General features: G+C 43.3%; 1 protein-coding gene and 1 pseudogene across 2 annotated transcripts in view; one reads left to right on the forward strand and one right to left on the reverse strand.

Moving 5' to 3' along the window:
* Positions 1–432: 432 nt before the first annotated feature.
* Positions 433–13,567, forward strand: part of LOC147111762 (transmembrane protein 182-like) — an 84,749-nt gene continuing 71,614 nt past the window's right edge. Inside the window, exon 1 of one of the 2 annotated variants that reach the window (XM_085998965.1) lies at positions 433–1,053. In XM_085998965.1, the coding sequence (XP_085855091.1) occupies positions 898–1,053 (156 nt within the window). In that variant the 5' untranslated portion in view covers positions 433–897. The remainder of the gene's footprint in view (positions 1,054–13,567) is intronic. The other variant, XM_085998966.1, reaches the window with a different exon arrangement.
* Positions 11,791–12,307, reverse strand: LOC147111763 (ATP synthase lipid-binding protein, mitochondrial-like; annotated as a pseudogene).

A 13,567-nucleotide genomic window follows, 5' to 3' on the forward strand; every position in this document is an offset into this window, starting at 1 on the left:
CTCTTTCTCTTCCTGTGGCTAATATCAAACAATTTCTGAAAAAAGCTATAAAATATCCACCCCATTTCCATTACAATATACTCTAATTTCCTCAAAAATTTCAATTCAGTTAGTCAAGCATGACCTGACCTTCACAAATCTATGCACACTCTGAGTAACCTATGTCTCTCTTAACTGTTAACCAATTTCATCCGATATTATGGACTTTAGACCCTGGATTTTCTTCACCATGTGGAGGAGTGGGACTTTTGCCCAACTGGGTAGCGTTGGCCCCATTGTAGTTTCTAGGATCATCTTACTGAGAATATTGTGGGTGGGTTCCAGGCATCAGAAACATGTCTTGATGGAAGCTTTTCCATTTAATGCAGGGTATAATAGGCAGCTGCAGGCCTTTAAACGCCTGCAGCAGCTTAAAGGGTTAGGCATCGTCAAAAGACTCCTAAAGACAAACTAGAAAGTTCATTCGTGGAAAATATGAGAACAGGTCTGCTGGAGGGAACAAAGCCATTGTCTCAATGTAGGAGGGCAGGGAACTCAAGGAGAGCAGGAGCAACTAAGTGGAAGGAGATGGCAACCCCAATTCTATTATTCTGTATAATGCTCCGAAATGTCAATGAGTTTGTGCACAATGTTGCTGTGTGGCTCTTCCTCCTGTTCTTGCCAAAACAGACATAACCTTTAAAATCGTCAAACACGAACTCAGCACTTTATATATATAATTATTAATAGACTGAACACCAAAACGAAGCCCACATGTAGCTCAGCAATCTCCAGACTGTCGTTATTGATCTAAAAATAGGCAGGACTAGGCAAAGATCTATTCAGTTACTATCACTCTTCACTGGGAGCAAAGACTGTGGAGAACCTCGCTTGTTTTCTTCAACCCCTCGGAGAGTCATGAGAACTTCAACGTCAAAAGTTATAGTTGTCGCCAGATTACTTGGTACTCTGGGGGTTATTTTTTCCCTGTCGACTTTCTGCACTAATTGCTGGCTGCTGGCTACCCAGACTTGTACGCAACCAAGAAACAGCACAGAGCGGGATTTCGGACAGGTCAGTGAGTTACAATTTCACTGTTCTATTTGTAATATACACGCGTGACTTGTGCGGGGAAAAAGAAAGCTGAATGCCTGAAGCTCAAATCTGAACATTCGTATTTGTGATAGTTAGATTCAGATATTCAGTCTAACCAAAATACAAATAAAAATGGAAATTAGTTTACAATTGTTTAGCTGTAGCTTCTTGCTCAACTATATCACGTCTTTTAAAAAACAAATCAGAGCTGTCCCAATGCTTGGTATAAGTTTCCAGTTACGTCGCTCCCTGCTCGAGATCTGGCCCAGCCTCGGGTTATGGCGGATGGCCCATCCATGCTTCACTGTCAGCCCACTGTGCTCTGTTGTGCCGAGGCAGCTTCTTCCAGTCACTGATTTTCTTCAGCTGTCGCCTCACGTCTCCCGGTCTGCCCGCCGCCTATCAAATCAACTGGCCTGGAGATGGAGCACGCGGTGTCCGCCGGCGAGCTCGAGCTCTTTCGAGACCGGTGGGCGCCGCGGGGACTGGAGTGCGTAGTTGGTTTAAACCACCAGATTTTAATTTAAGGGGTTAAGTTTTGTTTCGGGGTTTATTGGATTGGGTGTATTTGTTTAATGTTTTTGTTTTATTGGTTTAAAAAAAAAGAGGAGATGGAGCACGCGGTGTCCGCCGGCGCGCTCGATCACTTCCGTGACCGGTGGGCGCCGCGGGGACTGGAGTGCATAATTGGGCTGGAAAACCAAATTTTAATTTGATTCTTAAGGTTTATTTGAAGTTTTAATGGTTTATTTACAGTTTTATTTGTCTAATTTATGTTTTCTCAAAAAGAGGATCAAATCAACTGGAAGGAATGAGAAACTTTTAGTGTTAAACAGTGTTCGCTTGCTGTAACACGCGTGTTAATAATTGAATTGATTGTCTTGCGAAAAAACCCCAGAAACTGCTGGAAGCACTCAACAAATCAGGGAACATCTGTGGGAGGAACAGGTATGGTAACGTTTCAGAGCGGGAAGATATTACAAATGAACAAGATAAAGGGAAGGGGAAAAAAACACACACACGAAGAAATAGAATGACCTATACAGTGCTTCAATGAAAACAAGACATGGTTAAATGGCTAAAGTGATATTAATAAGACTAGGAGGCATAATGAGAGAATTTTTAAAAAAAGCATTTACGAGACATTGAGAATGCGTGAATACTGAAGTGATGGTCGGTAAGTGAGGTAGAAATGAAAGTACCAAAAACTGGTACTTGGGAGTATGATTTTTTAATTTAAAATTTGAGCATTTTATTTACAGTTAATGACATTACAGAGCTCAGGTCTCCGCTCTTTGTACAAAGTCACAAGCCATCATTCCCTGCAAGGCAGGGAGTATGATATTGTTGCTATCACAGAGACATGGTTGAGGGAGGGGCAGGACAGGCAGCTCAATATTCCGGGGTATAGAATCTTCAGGCAAGACAGAGGGGGGTGTAAAAGAGGAGGGGGTGCTGCAATATTAATCAAGGAGTCAATTACTGCTGTAAGGAGGGATGATATCTTAGTAGGTTTCTCTAATGAAGCCATATGGGTAGAACTTAAAAAGCATAAGGAGGCAAGCACTTTGCTGGTAGTGTACTATAGGCCCCCAAACAGTCAGGGGGAGATAGAGGAACAGATATGTAGGCAAATCTCAGAAGTGTAGAAATAATAGGGTAATAATAGCAGGGGATTTCAACTTCCCCAATATTAACTGGGATAGTCAGAGTGTGAAAGGCTTAGAGGGTGCAGAATTCTTAAAGTGCATCCAGGAGAGCTTTTGGAGCCAGCATGTAGAAAGTCCTACAAGAGAGGGGGCGGTACTGGACCTAATTCTAGGGAATGTAGCCGGGCAAGTGGTAGAAGTGTCAGTATGAGAGCATTTTGGTGACCGTGACCATAATTCGGTGAGATTTAAGGTATACATGGGAAAAGGACAAAGATGGACCGGAAATAAAGGTTCTAAATTGGGGGAAGGCTGATTTTAATATGATAAGGCAGGATCTGGCCAAAGTGGACTGGGATCAGCTACTTGTAGGAAAATCCACATCAGAGCAGTGGGAGTCTTTCAGAAAGGAAATAGAGAGAGTAGAACACCAACATGTTCCTGTAAAGGTCAAGGGTGGGACCAACAAGCCCAGGGAACCTTGGATGTCGGGATATACAAGAATGGATTAGGGAAAAAAGGGGAGGCTTTTGGCAGATACAAAGGACTAAAAACAGTGGAAGCCCAAGAGGAGTATAGAAAGTGCAGGGGGGTACTTAAAAAAAGAAATTAGGAGAGCGAAGAGGGGGTATGAAAAAACACTGGCGGGCAAAATAAAGGAAAATCCCAAGGTGTTTTATAAGTATATTAAGGGCAAGAGGATAACCAGGGAAAGAGTAGAGCCCATTAGGGACCAAAGTGGCAATCTGTGTGTAGAGCTGGAAGATGTAGGTGAGGTTTTAAATGAATATTTTGCATCTGTGTTCACTATGGAGAAGGACGATGTAGGCATAGAAATCAGGCAGGGGGATTGTGATATACTTGAACAAATTAGTATTGAGTGGGAGGAGGTACTAGTGGTTTTAGCGGGCTTAGAAGTGGATAAATCCCCAGGCCCAGACAAGATGTATCCCAGGTTGTTGTGTGAGGCAAGGGAGGAGAATGCAGGGGCTCTGACACAAATTTTCAGAACCTCTCTGGCCACAGGGGAGGTGCCAGACGACTGGAGAACAGCTAACGTAGTACCATTATTCAAGAAGGGTAGTAGGGATAAACCAGGGAATTACAGGCCAGTGAGGCTAACATCAGTGGTAGGGAAATTATTGGAAAAAATTCTGAGGGACAGAGTTAGTCTCCACTTGGAGAGGCAAGGATTAATCAAGGATAGTCAGCATAGCTTTGTCAGGGGGAGATCATGTCTAACCAATTTGATTGAATTTTTTGAGGGGATGACTAGGTGTGTGGATGAGGGTAGTGCAGTTGATGTAGTCTACATGGACTTCAGTAAGCCTTTTGACTTAGTCCCGCATGGGAGATTGGTCAAGAAGGTAAGAGCCCATGAGATCCAGGGTAATTTGGAACATTGAATCCAAAATTGGCTTAGTGGCAGGAGGCAGAGGGTGATGGTCGAAGGTTGTTTTTGTGACTGGAAGCCTGTGTCCAGTGGTGTATCATAGGGATCGGTGCTGGGTCCTTTGCTGTTTGTAGTGTACATTAATGATTTAGATATGAATGTAGGAGGTATGATCGCAGATGACACAAAAATTGGTGGAGTGGTAAATAACGAGGAGGAAAGCCTCAGGCTACAGCATGATATAGATGGGTTGGTTAGATGGGCAGAACAGTGGCAAATGAAATTTAACCCTGAAAAGTGTGAGGTGATGCATTTTGGGAGGACTAACAAGGCAAGGGAATACACAATGAATGGTAGGACCCTAGGAAGGACAGGGGATCAGGGACCTTGGTGTGCATGTACATAGATCCCTGAAGGCAGCAGGACAGGTAGATAAGGTGGTTAAAAAGGTATATGGGATAATTACCTTCATTAGCCAAGGCATAGAATATAAGAGCAGGGAGGTTATGATGGAGCTGTACAAAACACTAGTTAGGCCACAGCTGGAATACTGTGTGCAGTTCTGGTCGCCACACTATAGGAAGTATGTGATTGCATTGGAGAGGGTGCAGAGGAGATTCACCAGGATGTTACCTGGGCTGGAGCACTTCAGCTATGCAGAGAGACTGGACAGGCTGGGGTTGTTTTCCTTAGAGCAGAGAAGGCTGAGGGGGGACCTGATTGAGGTGTACAAAATTATGAGGGGCATAGATAGGGTAGATAGAAAGGAACTTTTCCCTTAGTAGAAGTGTCAAGGTAAGGGGCAGGAGGTTTAGAGGGGATTTGAGGAAAAGCTTTTTCACCCAGAGGGTGGTTGGAATCTGGAACTCACTGCCTGACAGGAACTCTCACAACATTGAAGAAGCATTTAGATGAGCACTTGAAACGCCATAGCATACAAGGCTATGGACCAAGTGCTGGAAAATGGGATTAGAATAGACAGGGCTTGATGACCGGCACAGACATGATGGGCCGAAGGGCCTCTTTCTGTGCTGTATAACTCTATGACTCTATGGTAAGCAGAGTAAGTAGGCGCAAAAGCCTGGGAGAAGAAAGGAAGCAGGTCGACACCAAGGGTGCAGATGGCCCTCGTCAGGCCAGAGTTATGACAGATAGACCCCATCCACTGGTGCACAAGCTAATGAGAAATGAATCACCAAAGAGTTTAAAAGCAGAATTTCTGATCCCAGTAGAGTGGTTAATAACTAATTTGGATGATGTAGGTACTGAGGGGAATGTTTTGTGCAATCTGTTAAAAAAACAAACTTTCAAGAATCATCTGTAAAATGTATCCATGTTTAGAAACAGTTTTTTAAAGTTAATGAATAACGTTCAGCTAGCATAATTATCAAACAAACTTGGACATGTCTGTTTGCTTAATCTCAGAGTAAAATGAGTGTTTGTTACTAAGTGAAAAGTTCCCTCTTCTAAATAGGAATGCTAGTTTAACTATTATGGATGTTGTAATGTTAGCATTTGACTTTGTCTAGATTTATTCATTTCAGTCTCTCTGTTTAAAGGCATTAAAGACTGGTGGAATTTGCAAACAATTTAATATTGAATGCTAAGGTATTTGCAAACAAAATGCACTGCCAAAAGTATTTCGAGCAACCTATGCCTGCTCAAGTGCCAAATTACACTAGCAACCAAAATAACACGAACTTCAGCCCACAATTTAAAACATGATACTCATGGCAGTTTCAGATACTCTGCCTGCGCAAGAACTATCCGATGTAGTAACCATATACCCTTGTTTATGAATGGAGACAGTGCTAGTATTTCAAAGGGTAGATTTTCCAGTCAACATGATTGATGCAACTGGTGTAAACTGAGCAAAGGTGGCAACTTACGTGGAGCTAGCTTTTAGCAGAGTATTAAGCAATGTTAGACACTCTAGGACTGATTTTATAAATGCAAGCAACTGGTAGAAAGTCTTGCCCACTGGCCAAGTATATAAGAAGTGATTTTATGGGTCTATGCTGCTGGTGGGATGCCTCTTCTAATTACAACAATAAGTAGACACTGGGTTGCCCCAGTGTCATCAAACACAAGTGCCCCCTTTTAAAAGGGCACAACTAATAGAAAACAAATCATAAATAAAGGAAACGTATCAAATTAAATAATATTACTGTTACCTTGTCTACTACATAACTCCAGTCCCTCCGGTGCCCACCGGTCGTGGAAGGCCTCAAGCGTACCGGCAGATACTGCATAGAAACATAGAAGATAGGAGCAGGAGTAGGCCATTCGGCCCCTCGAGCCTGCTCCGCCATTCAATGAGATCATGGCTGATCGTCCAAATTCAGTACCCTGTTCCTGCCTTCTCTCCATATCCCTTGATCCTTTTAGCCTTAAGAAATATATCCAACTCCTTCTTGAATATATTTAATGAATTGGCCTCCACTGCCTTATGTGGTAGAGAATTCCACAGGTTCACCACTCTCTGGGTAAAGAAATTCCTCCTCATCTCTGTCCTAAATGGCTTACCCTTTATCCTTAGACTGTGACCCCTGGTTCTGGACTCCCCGACCATCGGGAACATCCTTCCAGCATCTAGTCTGTCTAGTCCTGTTAGAACTTTATAAGTTTCGATGAGATCCCCTCTCATTCTTCTAAACTCCAGCGAGTACAAGCCCAATCGACCCAATCTCTCCTCATACGTCATTCCTGCCATCCCAGGCATCAGCCTGGTGAATCTTCGCTGCACTCCTTCCATGGCCAGAACATCTTTCCTCAGATAAGGCGACCAAAACTGCACACAATACTCCAGATGTGGTCTCACCAAGGCCCTGTACAACTGCAGCAAGACATCCTTGTTCCTGTACTCAAACCCTCTCACTACGAAGGCCAACATACCATTTGCCTTCTTAACCGCCTGCTGCACCTGCATGCTTACTTTCAGCGACTGGTGCACAAGGACGCCCAGGTCTCATTGCACTTCCCCTTCTCCCAATCTATTGCCATTCAGATAATAATCTGCCGCCTTGTTTTTGACAAGTTCCTTCACCAGGGCCACCCGGGTGCGAACAAAGCCCTTGCCTGCTGGAAGTACAAATCGGATAGAAGGTGTGTGGTGCCATTCAATTCCCGATGTGTGTAACCGGTAGGCAAGCTTACCCGCTGGTAGCATGTATTTGTAAAATTGTGCTTTCTGTGTGAGAGCTTCATTCTAAATATTAAAATTCATTCAAATGACCCCTCACACAATTTTCCATCTATTTAGAATGGGAGGGCACTGTGGATAAAAAGGATGCTATGGCCCGGATTTTGAGCTAAAATTAACGGTGAGACTATTGGCGCTCACCATTATTAAAAAGATGAAGTCGGACAGCAACTTCTGGCAAACGCACCTGCTCAGTTAAATGCGGAAATCAGGAAGTTCCTGTCCGAGTTGCCCTCCTCTTCCAAAAGCTGAGCTGCACCGGTGTCTCGCCAAGAGACTTGGCATTGAAATACATGCAAAAGCATGAAGTTGGGGTACCAAACTCACCAGAAAATGTTAGGGTTGCCCATTGTAGTCTAAGTGAATTTTTAATGGAGTGTTAAGTGTTAATTACTGCCAAGCAACCTCTCTGGCACTGAAAATTAACTTCTTTAAGTGTGGTTCTCATTCCTTTAGATTTTAATTTTTGTTGGAGATTTTAAAAAATGTAAATAATGGCCCGGATTTTGCGGTGCCGATGACGGCGTACGCTGTCGCAAGCCTTGTAAAAGGCCCCGCAAGTTCTGGGTTTCCGAATGCACTGCACATGTGCGAAAACCCGGAACTTGCGATCTGTCAAGGTTCGCCTTGACAGATCTACCGCACCTACCCAAAAATCACTTTCGCTGGCGCAGAGTTGGGCTATTTGCCCAACTACTGCCCAGCAAATGCCCATGAAACCCTTACAGCTGGTAAAGGCAGGCATAGGGCCTGCTTTCACCAGCATAAGGGTTAATATAAATCTTAAATTAAAAATTGTAAAATAAAAAATCATGCATAAACATTTAAAATTAGTTATGTAAATTTTGATCTGGATTAAAATGTTTAAAATAATTTTTCAAAAATAATTTTTATTGTAACTGCTTCATTGAAGGGACTTTTATTTAAATTGGAAAATGGGAAACATTTTTATTCCAGTTGTAAAAATTATTAATTATTTGGGGATTCCTCATATGCTTATGGGGACCCCATTCGTAAATGGAATCCCCCATAAGCATATTAGGAATCCTCCTTTCTGATTGGAAGACCTAGCCCACATGATCCCAGGGATGCTTCCAAACCGCCTGGGATCTGTGGGCCTTTACGCAGGTGTGGGCCTTTACGCAGGCGTATGCCTGCAGGCCCAGGACCCGAAGTCTCTGACGCCCGGGAGCCTGAAGGTAGGTGTGGAACTTTTTATCAGGTCGGAGGCGTACTCCGGAGGTATGCCACCAACCGCAAATTCCGGCCCAACATTTTTTTTTTTCTTTCAATCTCTCTCTCTCTTAATCCCTTCTTACTTTTACTCTAATTATTTTGCTTTCTGTACATGATTTGACATTGAATTAAATATTTAACTTTCACTTCCTGGTACAGACTCTGCTTGGCTCAGCAAGGATTCTTCAATCTGGTTGGTTAAGGAGATACAGAGTTGCTTGTCCTGTTCACACAGGTCCCAGATCCCCTGTAGAGGGGACTGTTTTGGATTTCTAATCGCAGCAACTTCCAGTGCAAAAGCCCATAGAAGGTCTGCGGGCAAGTGTAAGTGTAATGAACGGCTGGTGCCGTTCGTTCACCGCTGACTGCAAAATCCAGGTCATTGTGTCTGAAAGGGGGATGGGTTATTTTCTGTTAATTTCTTTATTTTCATCATTTCATAGCATTTTGGTGATGTTTTCTCTAATTCTTTTATTGCTATTTTAGCATCAGAACATGTATGGAATGTTTACATAATGACACAGATGAACATTGTCTGCAATATCACTGGAAAGCCAGTTATAATTGAAAGCCATAAAAGAGCTGCTTATAATCCAAACTTTAATTGCAGCTCGGTGTGATAAGATCAGTGTAGTCCCATGCTGTTTGGCAACACAGTGGAAAGCAGAAGTGACTTCACTTAGAGCTTACACAATAGCAAAATACTGCGGATGTTGGAAATCTGAAACAACAACAGAAAATGCTGGAAACACTCGGCACTCATCTGACGAAGGGTCATCGACCTGAAACGTTAACTCTGTTTCTCTCTCCCCGATGCTACCTGACCTGCTGAGTGTTTCCAGCATTTCCTGTTGTTGTTCAGGTAGAGCTTGTTTTGCAAAATACAGGAAACTCTTTGGTATCCGGCACCGACGGGACCAGTGTGTTGCCGGTTGATTAAAAATTCTGGATGATGGAGAGGGTTATTTTTAACAAACAAAAATAAAAAAATCAAGAAATGTGCAGTATACAGTAATTGGGGACTCACCGACACCATGGAAGAGCCAGACTCCTGTTATTGAGGTGTTTGGACTTCCGACAGCATCAAGAAGCCGTTTGGAGAACTACCCTCACTGACTAACCCGGCCACCGCGGGAGACTCAGACTCGGCAACATTTCTGGTTCTGGAGGTGTTGTTTTCGGAGTGAGAATTTTGCCGGTTAATAGAGAGTTCCGGATAATTAGGTGCCGTTTAAATGAGAGTTTCCTGTACTACATGATGTGTACGAGTGAGTGAGAAGATTAGCCCTGTATTTGATTTCATCTTTCTCTATTCCCTCAGTAGATCTGAATCATAAGATTACACATTTACCCACATTTACCCATAGAGAACAAAGTGACTTATTTACCAGCAGAGCAACAGGAGGCACATTTACCCCTAAAGTACCAGGTGAAATGCTTACCTTTAAAGATCTAGGTGACCTCTTTGCTCAGAGCACTAGGTGCTCTGAAACAGTACTAATGAAAGTCATGAATGACATCCTCTCTGATTGTCACCATGGTGATTATCCCTCCTTGATCTCTCTGTAATCTTTGGCATGGTCAATCACACCATCCTCCTTCATTGCCACTTAGTTCCATTCTTAACTATCCGATCATAGCCAGAGCATCTCCAGCAATGGTATCTCTTCCTGTTCTGCACTGTTACCTCAAGAGTCTCCCAAAGATCCAATCTCCCACCTCCTCTTCCTCATCTACATGTTGCCCCTTGGCAATATCATCTGCAGACAAGAAGTCTGCTTCCATATGTATGTTGACGACACCCAACTCCTCCCCTCCACTGCCTCACTTGATCCATCTTCTGCAGTGGTTCTCAAACGTTTTTGGTTGAAGGACCCCTTTTGAAACGGATTAGTAATCAGGGACCCCCCATCTAAATGATTATTGGCCCCTTGTATTGATACTGTAACAGGATCTTCTGACAATGAATTGCAATATAGCTATGATGACATTTACAAAACTGGAATCCCTCTAGTATGTATGCATAAAATGATAGTGATTTTACAGCATTGACTTTTTTAAAAATTACAAATGCATTGGTTATTCAGTATATTCAAGTGCTGCCCAGATTATTATGTCAGATTTGCTCCTTGGCCAGCCCTTGACCGTGGACAGATCTAATGTAATGGCCCAGAAATTAGGTTCGGGGGCTTGCCGCGCGTGCAAGCCCCCGATGTGCACTTACCCGGCGCGCCGACAGCTGAAGCTGGGCCTGCTTGGAATTCCTGTCACTGGCCCGGTTCAGCTGTCGGCGCACTGTGCTTGCCTGATCCAGCGGCGTAGCTAATTCGATGTGCCGGCTGGGATCAGGTGAGCACTGGGCAGCCAATCAGGGGAGGGAAAACTTCATTCATGAGTTTGATTGTAAGAACTGTCAAACTCATGAAAACTACGGGCGCCCAAAACACTACATAAACTTTAAATAAAATTTTAAAAAACATCCCACTAATTAAATGAACTATAAATAACTTTAAAAAACTATTTTAAACAATTATTCAAAATTAAATTTTTTTTTTTTTTAAATCGGGTCTAAAAATACACTTGCCTTACTGTAAAGTCCTTAAAAACAATAAAGCTGTGGAAAAAATGTTATAATTTTAAATAATAGACCACTTACCTTAAAGAATCAAGTCCTTATGTCTCCTTTTTACATTTCTAAAAAGCTGAGGCCCTTGCACACGGGCAAACCTGTAAAAAAGAAGGAAGTTCAATGCGTGCGCGCAGGTTGGACCTCTGAACCCCTTGGAGGAAATGCCGGTTTCCCGCGCATGCGCTGTGCATGCTGAAATCCGGCACTTCCAACAGGCCCACGCGTGAATACCCCGTCCGTACTCACGCGTTGGGACCAGAATTGCTGGGCCAATGTATGTCTGACTTACGGGTCTTGTTCTTTTTGGCCGTATCACGGCGCTGCTGCAGCCGACTGGTAGTCGGGACGGGATCTTTGCTTACAGATGGTTGGATCCTCTCCAAGCAGCTGGCCCTGTGCTTTCCTGCCTCCGACACCTGTTGCTGGTGGTGGCATTGCAGCCGCTGCTGGTCTGCAGTCTTTTTATTTCTTGTATTAGGATTTATTGGAACATTTGACAGACATAGGAGATGTACATTTCCATGACACCAACATAAATATTTGTGGGAGCCAGCGAAATATTCATTACATTTGTACTTGATTAGGTTATTCTTTTCATCAGCAAATATTACATAGCAAACAAAATCAGGAAATCAACCATTTAACATAAGAGTCCCAAAGCTTCAGACAGGGCAAATCCAAGGATAGCACACGGGAACAACTGCTGCTTCAGAGAAGGATTTCTGGCATAGCCAATAATAAGGCTACCAAAGACTGTTCCAATACCAGCACCGGAACCAGCCACTCCTACTGTGGCAGCTCCAGCACCAATATACTTTGCAGCGATGTCAATGTCCTGCCTTGTAGCATTCGTCTGGAACTCTCTGAGACTTCTCTAGTAAATGAGTTCTTGCCCTGGGTCTTTCGCAGAAGTGCTGTGTTTCCCTCATTGTATTTGTGTACATCACAACAGCAACAGTGAGGACTGATAGTTGGTCACCCACTTGCAGATGGTGCAAGGCTCAGTGGAACTGGAGGATATTTTCCAGACCGAGCCGCTGGTGTGAACATGACTGACACAGAAAGTGATCTACAAAGAGTTCCAGCACTGCTGCAGCCAATAACTCTTTAGCGCAAGTGAACATTGCAGTGTTGAAACGGTCAAATCTGGACAGTCACCAGCCGAGACTGGCAGAAATCCACAGCAGCAGCCTTTTCCCCTCCCTCCTTCTCCTCTTCTTCCTGCGTTCTGCATTCACCGCCCCATTCAGCAGCACCGGCTGCTCCACACCAGCTCGCTCACCCATCACCCCTGCCCTTCCTGACCCACATTGGCTTCTGGTCGCCCAACAGCTCTCATTTATAATTCTCATTCTTCTTGTTAAATCCCAACCATAGCTTTTCCCCTCCCTATCGCTGTCACCTTCTCTAGCCTCTGAATTCCTTGTTCACCTGATTGTGGCACCTGTGCATCCCACCCCACCTTCCTTTTGCTCCTTTGGTGGCCATGCTTTCATCCAACAAGGCCCCATGCTCTGGAATTCCTTCCCTAAATCTCTCCACCTCCCTTTCCTCCTTTTAAGACCCTCCTTAAAACTCATCTTTGACTAAGCTTTTTCTCACACTTCCTAATCTTTCTGCCTTTGGCTTGGCATCTACTTTTCCTTGTATCTCTGTGAAATGTCTTGGAATGTTTTTCAATGTTGAAGGGGTGTATTTCTCAGATGTTCACGTTCAACTAAAGGTTGAGGTAGCCGAATCCTAAAGAAGCTTAACTGGGTCTAAAGGTCTGGACTATCTCTCCCTAAAGGAAAGAAACAACCCGAGAATGTTACTGTCCTCCAGATAGCACTTTTAATAAGTTTAGCCAGACAGTAAAGTCCCAGATATTAAGAGGGTCCGGAGATTTCCTTCAGTTATGTATCTTTCCACCAAAGAATGTACAAAGATTGGGTTCATGAGTTATTGATACAGAAGACTTAAATGAGACAATTCTAAAAATATATAGAAATTTATTAAAAAGACCAACATGCAATTTACAGTTGGTGAATCAGTCAATCGCAACGTTTAACAGTTCTAAAAAGAGAAAAAATACGATCTTATTCTTAACAGAGAATCCTACTTCTAAATCTTAACTTAATTACAGTTCTTAAACTTTTCCATTACAGGATATCCATCAATTATCAAGGTAGCAGTTACCTTCAATCTCCGAGGTACAAAAGAGTGAAGGACTATAGAGCCGCCCCTGTAGTCGAGAACCGCTTTGCCCGATTAAAGCGAGTCTGATTTTCTCATTTGAGACTCCAATATTTATACCCCTTTTTCAGTTGTTTTTCATAAGGTTTCTGTTAATCCAAGTTAATTATCACTAATACGATAGCAAAATACTGCGGATGCTGGAAAAC

This window comes from Somniosus microcephalus, chromosome 10 (assembly GCF_052327205.1).
Source record: "Somniosus microcephalus isolate GS21.2 chromosome 10, FLI_Smic_1.0, whole genome shotgun sequence".
NCBI classification, from domain to species: Eukaryota; Metazoa; Chordata; class Chondrichthyes; order Squaliformes; family Somniosidae; genus Somniosus; species Somniosus microcephalus.